Here is a 16,477-nt window from a genome sequence, read left to right as displayed (position 1 = left end):
GACACATATATGGGTCCCCCCCCCTCTTTCTCTATAGAGCTAATTCTTTCTCATTATTATTATTATTTCTCTTCCTATCAGAACCCCGACAAAAGATGAAGAAGAAGAAGATGAAAGAGAAGAAGAAGAAGGAGGAAGTGAAGAAGAAAAGTTTGTCTTTCAATAATAATAATAAAATATATGTTGAAAGAAATCAGTTTAAATTTTGTCCATATAACACACACACAGACATATACCCTCTCCTTCTCTTCTTTTCTTCTTCTTCTTTCTGCAATACATTAAAACATATTACTATCCAAATCTAGAAGAGGAGGAGGAAGGAGAGGGAGGCATGGAGGGAAGGAGAGAGAGAGAACAGAGTGGACCAAGGGAGACAGAGTGAGGGAGGAGAGAGAAGTAAAGAGTGGTGGAGAGAAAGAAGGAAAAGTTGGATAAATAAGTGTATGGACGCGAGAGTGGGAGGGAGAGGGAGAAGGAGGAGGAGGAGGGAGGGAAGGAAAGAGGGAAAAGGTGGATAAAGAAGAGAATGGAAGAGAGAGTGGGAGGGAGAGGAGGGAGGGAAGGAGAGAAGAGAAAAGGTGGATAAAGAAGGGAATGGAAGAGAGAGTGGGAGGGAGAGGGAGAAGGAGGAGAGGAGGGAGGGAAGGAAAGAGAAGGGAAAAGGTGGATAAAGAAGGGAATGGAAGAGAGAGTGGGAGGGAGAGGGAGAAGGAGGAGAGGAGGGAGGGAAGGAAAGAGAAGCGATTCTAATATAAGGAGAGATTTGGAGGAGGTATAAATCCTGGAGGGGAGAGGAGAGGAGGAATGGGTGAAGAATGTAATGAAGGCAGAGAGAGAGGAGAGGGAAAGGGAGGAAGAAAGGAAGAGAGAGGGAGGAAGAATGAGAGAGAGGAGGAGGAGAAGGAAGAAGAGATATTATGAAAAAAACTAATATAAATCAAAATAAACCTTCTATTCCTTCTATTTTACTTCATCAAATCGCCGTTCGGCTGGAGGAATCCTCCACATGAGAAAGCTTCACGCGCCGCCGCCAGATCAGTTGCTTCACCGTTGCCACGCCGGAAGGACGTCAGCAGGGCTCCGTCCTGGTTTTCAACTCAACCAATAGGCCACGTGCTTGTTACGCAGGTACAGAGCCTCCTGCCCGTCATCCTATGTTAGGAGCGGGCAGGGCCTTGCAAGTGGCTGTTTCTACAATATTGTGTGGGCTGCAAGGCGACTTATTTGTGTTGTGTTGTCGCGGCAGGCTGCGCCGGCCGCCGGCCATGTCTGATCAGTCCCGGGTAGCTGGGGGCCCTCAACAGGTGTCCCCACGGCCACGTTCGGAGTCGAGGCGAGGTGAACCATACCTTGCCTCAGGGGGCTCGGGATCGTCGCAGGACGAGATGAGGCCACATGCTCCTGGTAACAGTCATGGTGGTAGCGGGCGCTCGTATCAGCTGATCGGTGCCCATAAACCACTTCGGCCCCACAGGCGTGCTCGGCCAGCTGCGCCCCCGTCCCCACCTGCCCCCAGGAACATGGTTTTGGAGGCCATTTCGGAGCTACGAGGTGGGGTGAACAAGCTAGAGGAGGACAGGCAGCCTGCCCCTCGTGTGGCTCCTGTGGTGAACGAGGGTGCGGGTACATCACGTGATGCGTGCCGTCCTCTGTCTCCTCCTCCTGGCTCTTTCTCAGGGTTTTGGATTCAGGCAGTGAGGATGGTGAGATTAGTGTGTTTGCCCCAGGCAGTAGTATTCATGCTGGGGGCCAAATCTTTTGGTCCACAGGAGTTGGTATCAGAGGATATTGACACACAGGTTGCGGACATGGTGAATTACGTGTTCGACAACGGCATGAGGGAGGAGGACTACAAGGACATCTGTGAGGACGACATTGTGAAGAGGCCGGCCAACTGTCACGCACTCGCACCTGTGGAATGTAACACGCAGGTGTTTGAAGCCCTCAGAGTAGATGCTAGGACGGCAGACAGTCGCCTAAAAGAAGTCAACAAGGACATCCTGAGAGCGGCGACCATTATTACAAAATCCCTCTTGGTACTTGACAAGGTAGCTTCTGATGAGGGGAACGCTGAGGTGGCTCGCGAGGTCGGAATGATTAATGGCGCACTGGCTTTGTTGGGCCATGCAAACCACAGGAACAACCTAGCAAGGCGGCTGGTCATGAAACGGGAGATAAACCGTAAGTACTCGCGCCTTTGCTCAGACAGGGTGCCTATGACCCGCTTCCTCTTTGGAGATGACGTGTCACAGTCGGCCAAGAATATTGAAGACGCGGAGAAGCTTAAGCACAAGATTACCACCAAGAAGTCTTCTTTGGCCTGGCGATTCCCTGGGGGGAGGACGAGGAGTTCTTGGAGTAAAGCACCAAACAGGAGCTTCTCATCCAGGTTCCAGCCTTATGGTTTGCCGAGGACAGGCTACAGGGGCAATCAACGACCTGCACAGGCGAGGCAGGATACGAATCCAAAAAACGCGAAAGGCCGGGGGCACAAGGCTCATCAGTAATTGAGGCAAGTAAGGACTTTGAAGCAGGTAGACTGCACTATTTTGTTTCTGAGTGGCAGAAATTTACACAAGACCCATTTGTTTTGGACATTGTTCAGCATTGCCACCTTAATATCAGTGTAGAGGACATAGAACATCTTTACTTTAAAGAGGTTGAATACCCATTTAATAAGGAACAGCAACAATGCATTTCTAAGGAAATTCGCAAGCTCTTGCAACTCAAGGTCATTCAGGTTACTCAAAGGACTGACGATCAAATTATTTCCCCCATATTCTTAAGGAAGAAGCCAAATGGTGAATACAGACTTGTGCTTAATTTGAAAGAGTTAAACTTACACATCCCATACAAACATTTCGAAATGGAGAATTTTGAGCAGGCAATCAAACTTATTCATGCGGGTGACTGTTTGGCTTCAGTGGACCTTAGGCATGCTTATTACTCAGTGAAGGTTGCAGAGGAACAACAAAAATTTCTTTGTTTCACCTGGCACGGTACTGTTTACAAATTTACATGTTTGCCAAATGGAATTTCAGAGGGGCCACGACTGTTCACCAAATTAATGAAACCTGTCTTTGCTACCTTAAGAAAGAAGGGTTACAGGATCACCAGTTTTATTGATGACACGCTTATCATTCACAGTACAAGGTCAGGTTGTCTTGAAAGCATAAATGATACAATCACTTTGTTGAGGAGTTTGGGGTTCTACATTAATGAAGTGAAATCTGTCCTGATTCCTACAAAGTGCATAGAGTACTTGGGTAATGTTATTGACACGGAGAGTATGAAAATTTACTTGCCTGAACGCAGGCTGGATAAAGTAACACAAGGTTGTAAGGCCCTTCTGAGCAAGGAACGACACACCATCAGAGGGGTAGCTAGAGTGATAGGCATGCTTGTAGCTGCCACCCCAGCAGTGGAACTCGGTAAGCTTCATTACAGGAAATTAGAAGCAGCAAAGATTGCTGCCTTAAAGGAAGAGAAAGGTGACTTTAACAGGAAAATGACTATCACTAATGACATGAGAGAAGATTTGAATTGGTGGATAAATAACGTTTCAATTCAGGACAGACAAATTTTCAGAACAGGACCAGATATTGAATTGTACACGGATGCATCTCGCTCAGGCTGGGGTGGTCACCTAGACCAACAGACAGTGAGTGGTAATTGGTCAAGGGAGGAAAACATTTACACATAAATGCTCTCGAGCTCAAAGCCATTCTCCTGACACTGCAAACATTCACACTTGAACTCACGAGACAGGCACATAAAGGTTTTCTGTGACAACACCACTGCCATATCGTATGTCAACGAAATGGGGGGTTCTAAATCGCAAACTTGCAACAACATATCTATTGAAAGTTGGGACTGGTGTGTGGGAAACAACTCGTGGATCATATGTTCGCACATACCAGGCAAAGACAACGTTATTGCAGACATAGCTTCTCGTAAAATTAATGACAGACGCGAATGGAAACTGGGTGAAAACATCTTCAGGGAGTTATCTCAAGTGTTTGGTACTCCTTCCATTGATCTGTTTGCCTCTAGAATTAATAAGCAAGTAAGCACGTTCTGTTCGTGGAAACCAGACCCAGAGGCAAAATATTTTGATGCGTTCTCATTTATATGGACACAGTTTCAACTTTGTTACATCTTTCCTCCGTTTTCATTAATTACTAGGTGCCTGCAAAAGCTAAAAGCAGAGGTAGCGAAAGGGTGGATGGTGGTGCCACTATGGACTTCGCAGCCTTGGATGGGCACTCTCCTCCAGTTGCTGGTCGATCACTCTCGTCTGATCATGGGGAAGGATGTGCTGACGCACCCATCTACGGCAGAACCTCACCCGCTATTGAAACACACGAGACTCATGGCGTGCCTTCTATCAGGGAATCCCTACGAGAACAGGGCGTATCTGCAGAGGGCGCAGAAACCGTTATGGCATCCTGGAAACCTGGCACAGAGAAGCAGTACAGGCCACACATCAGAAGGTGGGCCCAGTTTTGTCATAGACGGGATATCGATCCCGTTAATCCCACTGCACCAGAAATAATAAACTTTTTAACGGAAACATTCCACCGGAACGTGGGCTATGACAGTATCAACACAGCAAGAGGTGCTCTATCTTCATTGGGAATTGTAGTCAATGGCTGTAGGGCAGGGGTCCACCCTCTGGTGATCCGCTTTATGAGAGGGGTGTTCAATTTGAGACCAACCAAACCCAGGTACACAGACACTTGGGATGTTAAGCCCGTTTTGCAGAAACTGAGAACGATGTACCCACTGAAAAAACCTGTCACTTAAAGAAGTCAAATTAAAACTCGTGATGTTGATGGCACTGACACAAGCTGCCAGAGTACAGACGTTACACTTGCTGGTATTAAATGGCATTACTATAGGAGATGACTTCATTTCAGTGCCTTTGGGGGGAATTCTTAAGCAGGGTAGGCCTAGCTACAACATTCGTAGCATTAAGTTTCAGGCTTATCCAAAGGACGCCAGTTTATGCGTGTGTGAAACCTTGCAATGCTACATTAAAGCCACACAAGAACACCGACAAATCACTCAACTCAATGACATTAAATTATTCATAAGTTTCATCAAACCACATAAAGCAGTGTCTAAAGACACTATTGCACGTTGGCTTAGAACTATGCTTAATATGTCTGGGGTAAACACCAACACTTTCACAGCAGGTAGTGTGAGGCCAGCCGCAGCATCAAAAGCCAAAGCTATGGCTGTACCACTTGAATGCATAATGGCAAAAGCAGGATGGTCAAGGGAAACCACCTTTGCAACTTATTATGACAAGCACATTGTCACAGGGACAGATGCATTTCAGGAGGCAGTGTTGGAATAAGTACATCAGCGGACAGCAGCTTGGATGCCCATGTTTGACTCTAATGCAGCTGCTTTTGTGGGCCTCAAAGTTAGGTTAAGATTATGTTTACATGTTACATGCAAATCTTGATGTACATACATTAATAAATATGTTATGTTTACACAAGGTACTGGTGAGCCCGGGTTACAGAGACTACTGGGAGTCATAGTGACAGCGGATTAATATTTTTATGGTTTTATTTGGGGATGATGGATTACTACAAATTGTTCCAATTGCATAGTCCTCAACAGGTCAAGTTGTCATTTTGTTATATGTACATGCTCATACATGTACTTGCAAGGTCAATATGGTGTTATCTGTTTCCAATAAGGTTATTATTCCCCAAAATTCACGATACACATACGGTACGACACCCACATGGCTTCAAAGCCTCATGTGGTGGATTCATTCAGCCGAACGGCGATTTGATGAAGTAAAATTAGACGAGACTTACCTTAGGTCAGTTGAGGTGTACTTATAATTTTGCGAAGCAAATCGCCTCGGCTGGTTGGAAGCCTTCACATGCCCTCCTCTCCCACCCTTCGCTACTAATTACACTACTAATTACGCTACTAATCACACGACCAGATACCCTTTATTTCATGTGGGCGTTCGTACATGTCAAAGTCTGATCTGGCGGCGGCGCGTGAAGCTTTCTCATGTGAAGGCTTCCAACCAGCCGAGGCGATTTGCTTCGCAAAATTATAAGTACACCTCAACTGACCTAAGGTAAGTCTCGTGTACTTTTCTAATTATCTTCTACTAATCACCAAGACTGTTATACTGATGCTAGATGTAGACAACCTCTCCCTGACTCTGCTCCAAGGAGGCAAGGAGCAGTGTGAGGACAGTAAAGAAAGTAACCTTGCCCTGGGTCAGGCACCACAAGGACTCAAACTACAAGAAAAGACTGCAAAACATAGAGAGGATAATGTGTTTTGCTTCTTACTGTCTGACAACAACAATATCTATTGCCACTGAGAACTGAAGAAATGTTTTGAGAGATCTAACTAATACATGTCCAATATATAGTTCTGGAAATGAGGCAGCTTTCTATATTATGTACTGACAACACTACCAGGCACAGAACACACCAGCAGGACATGAGGGATAACTTTCACCAGTCCTGCCCCTTAACCCCTTGACTGTGGATTTCTTACAAGAAGACCTCACCAAGCTACAGCAATGGAACAAAAAATATCTGCTACAATTCACTGAACAAAAATGTAAAGTCCTGCACCTTGGGAGGGGATATCCAGCACACCAATACCACATGGGAAACACTCCACTATCACCACAGAGGCAGAGAAAGACCTGGGACTGTATGCTACCAGGCTACCAGTGAAGGCCAACTCCGTGCCAATTGCAGTGGTCGGATTAAAGACCCCCACACTCACCGTGAAGCAGAGCGCCAGCCAGTAGCGGCTGTGGGTACGGATGACGTCATTGATGGTCTGCACGGCACTCTTGTTGGGCACCAGCTGGGGCTCAAGGGGGGGGCAGCGGGTCCCCCAGCAAGGCCTTGGCACACAGCGTCATGCAGCAGCTGATGGTGGTGAGGTTGAAGCCGCCCTCCAGTGCCAGAACCATGCGGCCCTTGGCCAGGCCAGACAGAAGGGCCATCATATGTCCAAAGCAATCGGGACTCACGCAGCAACCTGGGAGTGTGTGAGGCTGTTACTTTAGGTATGAGATGCATGGAGGGAGGAATAAGGGAGGAGGAAGAGAAAGGGAGTCCTTTAATATGGAATGCAATGGTTAGGGTGTGTTACTTTAGGTATGAGATGCATGAAGGAGGAATGGGGGTGAGGAAGAGGAAGGGAGTTCTTTAATATGGAATGCAATGGTTAGGCTGTGTTACTTTAGGTATGAGATGCATGAAGGGAGGAAAGGGGGTGAGGAAGAGGAAGGGAGTTCTTTAATATGGAATGCAATGGTTAGGGTGTGTTACTTTAGGTATGAGATGCATGAAGGGAGGAATGGGGGTGAGGAAGAGGAAGGGAGTTCTTCACTATGGAATGCAATGGTCTGAGATGACAATACACCAGGATACAATATAAGGAGACTACAAAATGCTTCATTGCATACACATGGCAGCCCCTGAAGATGTGTTATTAAGGCAGATAAAAATAAATAAATAAATAAATAAAAAAAGCAAAAAGAACAACAGAGAAATTTTGGATAAGAAAGAACACTAAAGGAATAAAGAGAGGAAAACAAGAAACCCAAACAGTGAAGGAGTGCACCAGGGAGTGCTGTTATGAAGCCAAAACTCCCGACCATGAACTGAAAATATAATTATGGAGAGAGAACTGAACTGAACTGAGCAGATAGTGACAGAAAAAGAGAAAGAGGCAGCAGCAGGTAGTCATACAGATAGTGACACCATCCACCAACCTCCAAGTGGGTCCCCGCACCAGCATCAAGGCTGTCAGTGACCAGGACCAGCTGTGGGTTGAACTGGTAGGCCAAAGGCAGCACCACCTGAGTGAAAGCCTCTGCGTCACCCATGCCACTCTGAAACAACACAAGAAAAACACTGTGGCTTTAGTAAACACGACTTCTTCCTCCTGAACTGTGGCTGGGAGGGAGGACACTGGACGATGAAATACCAGAGCTGAGGACCATAACTGATTCTTGCATTGGGAGCTTGGATAGCAGGGTGAACCTTCATGTGCTGGACAGAGCCGTGTGGATCTAGACACTGATCACTGGGAATCATAACAGGAAAAGAAAAAAGTGTCAGGTAATTGTGAATGAATGAAAATGCAATACTTCGGCACCAGTGTGGGGAGAAAAATACTCAGAGGACTTAGCACTCGAGGGTCAATTTTCTGATTTGTAGCTGGGAGGAAAGACACAGGATGGCAAAATAGCTGAATCAAGGGTTTATCTCTCTCTCTCTCTCTCTCTCTCTCTCTCTCTCTCTCTCTCTCTCTCTCTCTCTCTCTCTCTCTCTCTCTCTCTCTCTCTCTCTGCCAGCCTAGTTTCCTTTTTATCATTCCTTCTTTCCTTAAATTTCCTTGGACTCTTCCCTTCTTTCTCCATTTAATTATTCCTCTTTCTCCTCCTCCTTCCTACCATCTTTCCAGGCCTCCTTTTCCTTCCTTCCTTCCTTTCTTTCCAAGTGAGGGCTGGAGCACTATTTCAAGTTGGTTAACTTGTGTTTGAATAGGTATTTAGAACAATCAAGACACCTCTCCTTCTGAAACTGATCTCTCTTTTGGCCACTTAGGCAATTATGGATAAGTAAAATAATGTGCCAAAATTGCTCCTGGTCCATGTAATGTGTCTATGTATTTTTTGGGGGAGAAAGGATGGACTCTATCTATTTACCTCCCCTTAATACAACCTTGGTGATGCTGTTGTTATGTCCATTTATTCTGTTTGTCTCACAGTAAGAAAACTGCATTGCATTTCTTTCCTCTCTCTCTTCCTTCTCTCCCTTTTCCTGAACGGTTCCTGTCTCTTGAGGGAAACAACCTCTCTCGAAATAGCTGTTCATTTATTTGGGAAAAAACAAACTCTGGGCACCTGGCTCATAGTTGTCATCATCTGATTAACCTTAAAAGATGCAGCATTGAAAGACTCCATCTGACATCTTCACTACCAGGTCAATGAACACAGTACAGATAAACTTATCAATTCATGAAAGGTAATACAGCAAATGTCAGGAGATAACTGGGAGTACCTACCTATCACACTATCTATCTGTCTCTCTATCTATCTCTCTAGGCATAGTATTTGGACATGAAGAGCTCTCAGGTCAAAGGCAGGTCCGGTGAGGGTCAGAGAGTAGGACATGAAGCAAGCGACCAGTGAGCAGCATTCTCAAACTGCAACAATGTCTGTGTAAAAGTAATTCCAAAAAAGGGTCAAGGGAAACTTGGTCCCATGAAGGTGCAGCACACTTGTTAACCCCTTGGCTGCAGATTTCCAGCCAGAAGACAGACCTCACCAAGCTACAGGAGTGGAACGAAAATGTCTGCTACAATGCAATGAAGAAAAATGTAAAGTCCTGCACCCTCGGAGGGGATATCTACCACACCAATACCACATGGGAAACACTCCACTATCCACCACACAGGCAGAGAAAGACATGGGAGTGTATGTTACCAGGCTAACAGTGAAGGGACAGCACACTAATACCACATGGGAAACACTCTACTATCCACCACAGGCAAAGAAAGACATGGGAGTGTATGTTACCAGGCTAACTGTGAAAGCCAAATCCATGCCAGTCGCAGCGGATGGGCTAATATGTGAAATGTTCAACAAATAAATAGGACACAGAGTCAGAGGAATGCAGTGGTATAGAAGAAGACCCATTCTGCTTATGAAAATTTAATAGACTGAACATTATAACACAGGGAAAACAAGAAAATTTTGACCTCTCCCTCCCTATTGGAAAGATTCTACGAGCAAACCATTTTGTGACCATTACTCAACATCTGGAAGGGTAAAGTGTGACCAGGTGCAAAAAATATCAAACATGCACAAGAGAAAGGAAACTAGAACATAGTTATCTACGTGAAAGGTAGAAAAAGTCTCTGCCTCTGCTACACACCTAGGTCGGAACTGTCAAACGCCTCCGCCCTTCACATCAACTATTTCCAGAGGCCAAAAAGGAGACCAGTCGGGTTCTGATGCGTGTTGTTTAGGTTCACAGTACAGAGGAAGGGTCAAACCACCACCAGGACCATAAAACTACTCCTGGAAATGCCCACAGCTCCTGTGAACGCCTCAATCATTAAATAGGTGACCTTGGGCGTAGAAATGTTTGAGCATATGACCCCTAGACTGGTAGAGGGTGACCAGGGGCAAAAAAATACTGAACATGCACAGGAGTATAGAAACAAGAACATTTTTATCTACCTGAAAGGTAGAACAACAGTCTCTGCATCTACTAAACACCTATAGGTCAGAATTGTCAGAAGCTTCCACCCCTTCACATCAACTATTTCCAGAGGCCAAAAAGGAGACCAGTTGGGCTCTGCTGCATGTTTTTTTAGGTTCACAGTACAGAGGAAGGGTCAAACCACCACCAGGGCCATAAAACTACTCCTGGAAATGCCCACAACTATCATGAACGCCTTGTCAAACAGGTGACCTTGGGCGCGGAAATGTTTAAGAATGTGACCCCTAGACTGGTAGAGGGTGACCAGGGGTAAAATAAATACACTGATCATGCGCAAGAGGAAAGAAACAAGAACATTTTCATCATCTACTTCAAAGGTAAAATAACAAAGTGTCTGCATCTACTACACACCTACACTGGCCCTGTATTCTCAAACCTTTGGGCACCCAAGTACACATATTTAACAGGGCTTCCATAGGCGTTGTGGGCATTACTAGGGGCAGTGTACTGTACCTGGCGGACAGGCTAGTCTTTTTTGGCCTTTGGAAACAGTTGACGTGGTTGGAGGTGGAAGCGTTGAGAATACAGACACTGGTGGAGACTAAAAGCTGACCTAGTGTGCTAAAAAAATCCAGCGTTGACACAGGCACACACACTAAAAAAGGTCCTGCTCACCACCATCCTTTCCCCTGAGAAGAGGAGACAGAATGACCCACTTTAGCAAGACTCATGCATTTGGGAGGTAGTAAGTTATGTCTTCACGCATGCGACAAAAAGTCAATTCCTGCTATACTTTTATTGGTGCAGAGAAGAGCAATGAAAAAAAAATGTCCTCGAAACACTTTTTTGATTTATGTGATGTTTCATTGATTTAGGTATTTATTGAATGATTTTTTTTTTTTTTTTTTTTTTTTTTTTTGTGTGTGTGTGTGTGTGTCTCGTCAGCAGAGATATGGCCCTCACCTTGTTCCAAGGAATGTTAATGTTGTAGCCTTGGCCAGGTCCCGTCCCCACTCGTCGTAGTTTGGGTCCTCAGAGGATGGGAAGAAGAGGCCGTGGTGGTGGCAGTGGAGGGACACGTACAGCACCCTCGGCTCGGCCACATACACGTGCTGGATGCCGCTGCCGTGGTGCACATCCCAGACCACCACCAGCACCCTGCAGGCCACAGAGATGGGTGTTGAGAGTACAATAGAATGCACACACACACACACACACACACACGTGTAGGCGAGATGTGAAAAAAGTTTAGCTTCCCAAACAGAAGCATTGAGCTGTGGAATAGACTGGAGGAGGAGGTGGTTTGTGCAAGAAACATTCATGATTTTTAAGGAAAAGTTGGATAAGAGAGGATATGGAGGCGGGACAGCACAAGCGTAGCTCTTTTCCCGTACGTCACAACTAGGTATATACAACTAGGTAAATACACACAGACGGGACCACACGAGCGTAAAGCCCAGGTCCTGTAAAACTACAACTAGGTAAATACAACAAGGTAAATACACACACACAATCACACCACACACCCACATGCACACACTCACACACACACATAACAATAAATCAAGGTGGACGGAAGAAACTAGTGTTTGCAATATATATAAGCGACATGACAGAAGGGGTGACAAGCTATATGAATATGTTTGCTGATGATGCTAAACTAATGAGGAGGGTGGCTAATGAAGAAGACTGTGTAGCCCTGAGCCAAGATCTCGACAGAATAAACAAATGGTCACGAAAATGTGAAATGACATTCAGTACAGAGAAGTGTAGTGTGATGGAGTTTGGTAAGAGCAGTAGACGAATATCGGGGAACTACTCTCTCAGTAATGAAAGAATCATGAAAAAAACGGAGGAAAAAGATCTGGGAGTGACAATAACAAACAGGTTATCCTTTGGAAAGCATATAGATCGGATAACTGGGGAAACATACAATCTTCTTAGAAACATAGAAGTAGCATTTACATATTTAGATGAAGAAATGGTGAAGAAACTAATAACATCAATGATACGTCCAAGACTGGAATATGCAGCATTAGTGTGGTCACCTAGATTGAAGAAAAAATTATAAAGTTGGAAAGAATACAAAGAGCAGCGACTAAATTACCGGAAACTCTGAGAGAACATACTTATGAAGAAAGACTGGAGAAATTGGGACTAACAACACTGGAGAGCAGAAGAGAGGGGACCTAATAGCATTGTACAGGATACAAGAGGGATTGGACAGGGAAGACCTAGTGGTACGTGACAGAAGTGTGACAAGAGGCAATGGTAAGAAATTGAAGAAGAGCGACTGTAGGAGAGACATCAAGAAATACAGTTTTCCATACAGAAGCATAACAACATGGAACGGACTGACAAGGAGACTGTGTGTGCAAAAACGATTCATGACTTCAAAGCCAAACTGGATAAGAAGCGTTATGGAAACGGGACACCACGGGCCTAGTACAGCTCTTTTCCTGTATTTCACAACTAGGTAAATACACACACACACACACACACACACACACACACATATACACACACTCACACCAACACACAAACACATTCACACACACACACACACACACACACACACACACACAGGACAATAAAGAAAGGGAGAGAGAAGGAGGAAAATGATAAAAGGAGATGAGAGATTTTTGATAAAAGAAGGAGATGGGATAAACGAAAGAAGGACTATAAATAGATGATTCCAGATAGATAAAGGAAGGAGATGGGAGAGAGGGAATGAAGAATAGAGGGATAGAGAAGACCAAAGAGATTACAGATAAAAGAGGGAAGGAGAGATGGAAGAGAAGGAGGAATAAGAGAGACAGGTGATGCAAAACAGATTCAGGATAAAGGAAGGAGAGGAAGAGAAATAGGTGATGTGAAGGAAATATTTGACAAAGGAGTGATAATGATGAAAATAAAAGGCAGAGTTAATGTGGTGCCAGGGCCAAGCAGCGCCCACCTTGGCATCCCAGCCTGTTGGCGGCGACGGCCACGTTGTTGTAGAAGCAGAAGCCGTGGGGGCGGTCCGGCTCGGCGTGGTGGCCGGGGGACGGATGATGCGCATGCCAGCCCTGGCTCGGCCTTCAAGGAAAGAGACTGTATCATTCCTACATTGTTTTCCTCCTCTTTCATTACTGTCAATTCCAAATCCATTCTTGAGGGTAGTGTATTATGACTAGAAAAAGAGTACATATAAGTGTGTGTATAAAAAGTATAGAATGCAGAATGAAAAAAAGAATACAGGCTTTTACTATAATTTTTTTTCCTTCTCCTTCTCCTCTTCTTCCTCCAATTTCAATACAGCATTATTTTCTATTACAGGCTTTTACTACAATTTTCTCTCCTCCTTTTCCTTCCTCCTCCTCCTCCAATCTAAAGACCCAACCATGAGCAGAGACTAGAGGAGTGACTCAATGCCTTTCCTTTTCATCTCCTGTCTCACACACCTCCTCCTCCTCCACCTCCTTTCTCTACCATCGTGAACACAACATTACTCTCTCCTACATGCACTTATGGTACTTCTTTCTCCCCCTCGTACCTGCAGCAGTGAGCCGGCCGAGAGCAGGGCACAGGCATTGGTGGCGGGGTGGAGGTAGACAGACTTGTAGTTCTCCTGCATGGTCTGCAGCTCCTCCTCCCCCTGGGCCTGGAGGCTGAACATGAAGGCCACGTGTTCCTGGCTGTGTGTGAGCTCCACCTCCTCCCCCTGGGCCTGGAGGCTGAACATGAAGGCCACATGTTCCTGGCTGTGTGGGAGCTCCACCTCCTCCCCCTGGGCCTGGAGGCTGAACATGAAGGCCACGTGTTCCTGGCTGTGCATGAGCTCCACCTCCTCACGCTGGGCCACCGAGGCTGAACATGAAGGCCACATGTTCCTGGCTGTGTGGGAGCTCCACCTCCTCCCCCTGGGCCACCGAGGCTGAACATGAAGGCCACATGTTCCTGGCTGTGTGGGAGCTCCACCTCCTCCCCCTGGGCCACCGAGGCTGAACATGAAGGCCACATGTTCCTGGCTGTGTGGGAGCTCCACCTCCTCCCCCTGGGCCACCGAGGCTGTGCAAGGATGGATAGAGGGAGGGAGAAAATGGTTAGATTAAGATTAGACTCTTTCTTTATCAATATCTCTTTGGCATCATCTATAAATCTCTCTATTTCTCATTTACTCTCTCCCATCTCTCCTTCCTTTATCCAGAATCTGTTTTGCATCTCTCTCTCTCTCTCTCTCTCTCTCTCTCTCTCTCTCTCTCTCTCTCTCTCTCTCTCTCTCTCTCTCTCTCTCTCTCCTCAATTCTAATTCCAACAATGAGAACAACTTCTTTGCCTCAACTCAACCCAACTGATCCTACTGGCTGACACTGCATCAAGTTTATAAAGCAGGTCCAAGGAATAGAGAGAGCTGCATACCCTCTATGCTTTACTATGGGTGGCTATACAGGTGTTAGCCAGTGCAGGTGTGAAGGGAGACTCATACTAAGCAAGGCGAACAAGGAGAAGTAAACAACTGAACAGTGAACGACGGAACAGTGACATAAACATGAACACACACATCATACAGACAGTGCCCCCACTACCCACCTGCAGCCGCTGGCCTCGCCCCAGCACCCCGGCACGCCCCAGTATCTCCCACACCCGCTGGATGCACTCTGGCCGCTCTGGATGTTCCCTGTGTGTAGGGGGGAGAGGGTGAATTAGTGTGTACCTCTGTGTGTTGTGGTGTGAGGGAAACTTGTCTGGTAAAAAAGGTTGCTCTAGTACGAGGGTAGAAAGCTGCCTCAAGGGGTTATGTGTGGTCAAAGTTATGGTGGTTAAGTGTTGGTTAGATAAGTGAGGAAAGCTTTGTCTTCTAGCTCTGGTAAAAGAGTATTAAAGCTGCCTGAATGGGTGACATATGTAACAAGGAATTGGGTGAAAATAAATAAATGGTATGCAGAAAGTTGGAAAGTTTCGTTTGGTTGGCGCAACATCTGTGGCCATATGCCAGAGAGAGACAGAAGGGAAGGAATTATAGGAGAAGGGAACAGATCACAGGAGACGGGACACAACCCCCGATTAATACCTGGTACCCATTCACTGCTGGCTGGACAGGGGCATGGGGTATCGGAAAAGCCGCCCAAATTTTTCCACTACGCCCAGGAATCGAACCCGGGCTCTCTCGGTTGTGAGCCAAGTGTGTTAACCACTGCACCACGAAGTCCTCTATAAATGGTATGTGTGAGGGAAACTCTGAGTCTTTTTGAGGTAAAAGCTCTGGTAAAAAGATGCCATGTGCTGCCTCAGTGGGTTTGGTGTGGACAAGAAATTCGGTCCAAGTAGATATATATGTGAGGGAAACTTGGTCTTCTTGAGGTAAAAACTCTGGCAGGTACCAAGAGCTGCCTCTGGTACATCAGAGTACTTAGACTATCTTCATTATGTTTTGTCTGTGAATGAAAAAACACCTTAGTGTGTAGTGCACTTACCCTTCCGTAAGGCTGCGTGTTGCTCCACCTGCTCGTCACACACCAGACAGCCTCGGAGACTCACTCAGCACCACGGCCTCTGAAGACAAGGCACAGAGCTCCTCAGTGACTCCTGTTTGCTGTGACTGAGCTTCCTATGAAAGGTGTACATCCCTCCCTCTTCCTTCTCCTCCTCCTCCTCAGCCATTATTATTGGTCCACTGCAGTACAAAGGCATTTCCTAATGTTCCCAACCTCCCTCACATCTCCTTCACTCCCTCCCTTCCCTTAACTCTCCTTTCCCCTCCTTCCTTTCCCTTTCTTTGCCTCCCTCTCCCTTCCTCCCTGCTTCCTTTTCTTTCCCTCTCAACCCCCCTCTCTCTCCCTCTTCCTCTTTGCCTTCCCTTTCCTTTCCTTCCCTCCCTCCTTTCCATTTTTCCCTTTCTTCTCTTCCTTCCCTCTCCCTCTCCCTCTTTCTCCTCCTCCCCTTCCTTCCTACATACCTTCCCTCCTCAGCTGCAGCAGTTTCTCATCAATCCTCTCCCTGAGCTGCTGTGTCTGTGGTGTCAGGAGCTGCATGGCGTCTCTGGTCTGGAGGCGTAAGGGCCAGACACCCACCAGGCCTTGGAAGGAGAGGCTCGGGGTGAAGGTGCTGGGATCAGCCTCGCCCCACACCTCCTGCTGGCATAAGGACCCCTGGTACTGGAAGCAGCGCCAGTGTGCCCGTTGGACATACACCAGGCTCAGCAGTGTCTCCTGAAGGCTGGGGAGGACAGGGAAGGGAGAGGAAGGTCAATGTTG

The 16,477-nt window shown here is 46.3% G+C and overlaps 1 protein-coding gene and 1 long non-coding RNA gene across 4 annotated transcripts; both read right to left on the bottom strand.

Annotated features, from left to right (window-relative positions):
• Positions 1 to 94: 94 nt before the first annotated feature.
• Positions 95 to 7,854, bottom strand: LOC126993512 (uncharacterized). The gene is made up of 3 exons (XR_007747862.1): positions 7,781 to 7,854; positions 6,781 to 7,041; positions 95 to 268 (listed from the first exon to the last, which is right to left on the bottom strand). It is a non-coding gene; the product is annotated as an uncharacterized LOC126993512 (long non-coding RNA).
• Positions 7,855 to 13,722: 5,868 nt separating this feature from the next.
• On the bottom strand, positions 13,723 to 15,947 carry LOC126993514 (polyamine deacetylase HDAC10-like). Of its 3 annotated transcripts, XM_050852654.1 has the most exons (3): positions 15,698 to 15,947; positions 14,814 to 14,901; positions 13,723 to 14,090 (listed from the first exon to the last, which is right to left on the bottom strand). In XM_050852654.1, the coding sequence occupies exon 3, from the start codon at positions 14,056 to 14,058 to the stop codon at positions 13,729 to 13,731; it is 330 nt and encodes a 109-aa protein (XP_050708611.1). In that variant the 5' UTR covers positions 14,059 to 14,090; positions 14,814 to 14,901; positions 15,698 to 15,947; the 3' UTR covers positions 13,723 to 13,728. The 3 variants fall into 3 exon arrangements, with proteins under 3 accessions (XP_050708611.1, XP_050708612.1, XP_050708613.1); XM_050852655.1 differs by lacking the exon at positions 15,698 to 15,947 and having other exon boundaries at positions 14,814 to 15,212; XM_050852656.1 differs by lacking the exons at positions 14,814 to 14,901; positions 15,698 to 15,947 and adding an exon at positions 14,269 to 14,396 and having other exon boundaries at positions 13,723 to 14,067.
• Positions 15,948 to 16,477: the final 530 nt, after the last annotated feature.

This window comes from Eriocheir sinensis, unplaced genomic scaffold (genome assembly GCF_024679095.1).
Source record: "Eriocheir sinensis breed Jianghai 21 unplaced genomic scaffold, ASM2467909v1 Scaffold626, whole genome shotgun sequence".
Lineage (NCBI taxonomy): Eukaryota > Metazoa > Arthropoda > Malacostraca > Decapoda > Varunidae > Eriocheir > Eriocheir sinensis.
The sequence above is the reverse complement of the archived record's forward strand: the minus strand, read 5'-3'. Positions and strand labels throughout refer to the sequence as shown.

Bases quoted from the DNA above. Each gene is read 5' to 3' on its own strand.
- LOC126993514 (XM_050852654.1), bottom strand. From the start codon at position 14,058: ATGCACAGCCAGGAACACGTGGCCTTCATGTTCAGCCTCCAGGCCCAG.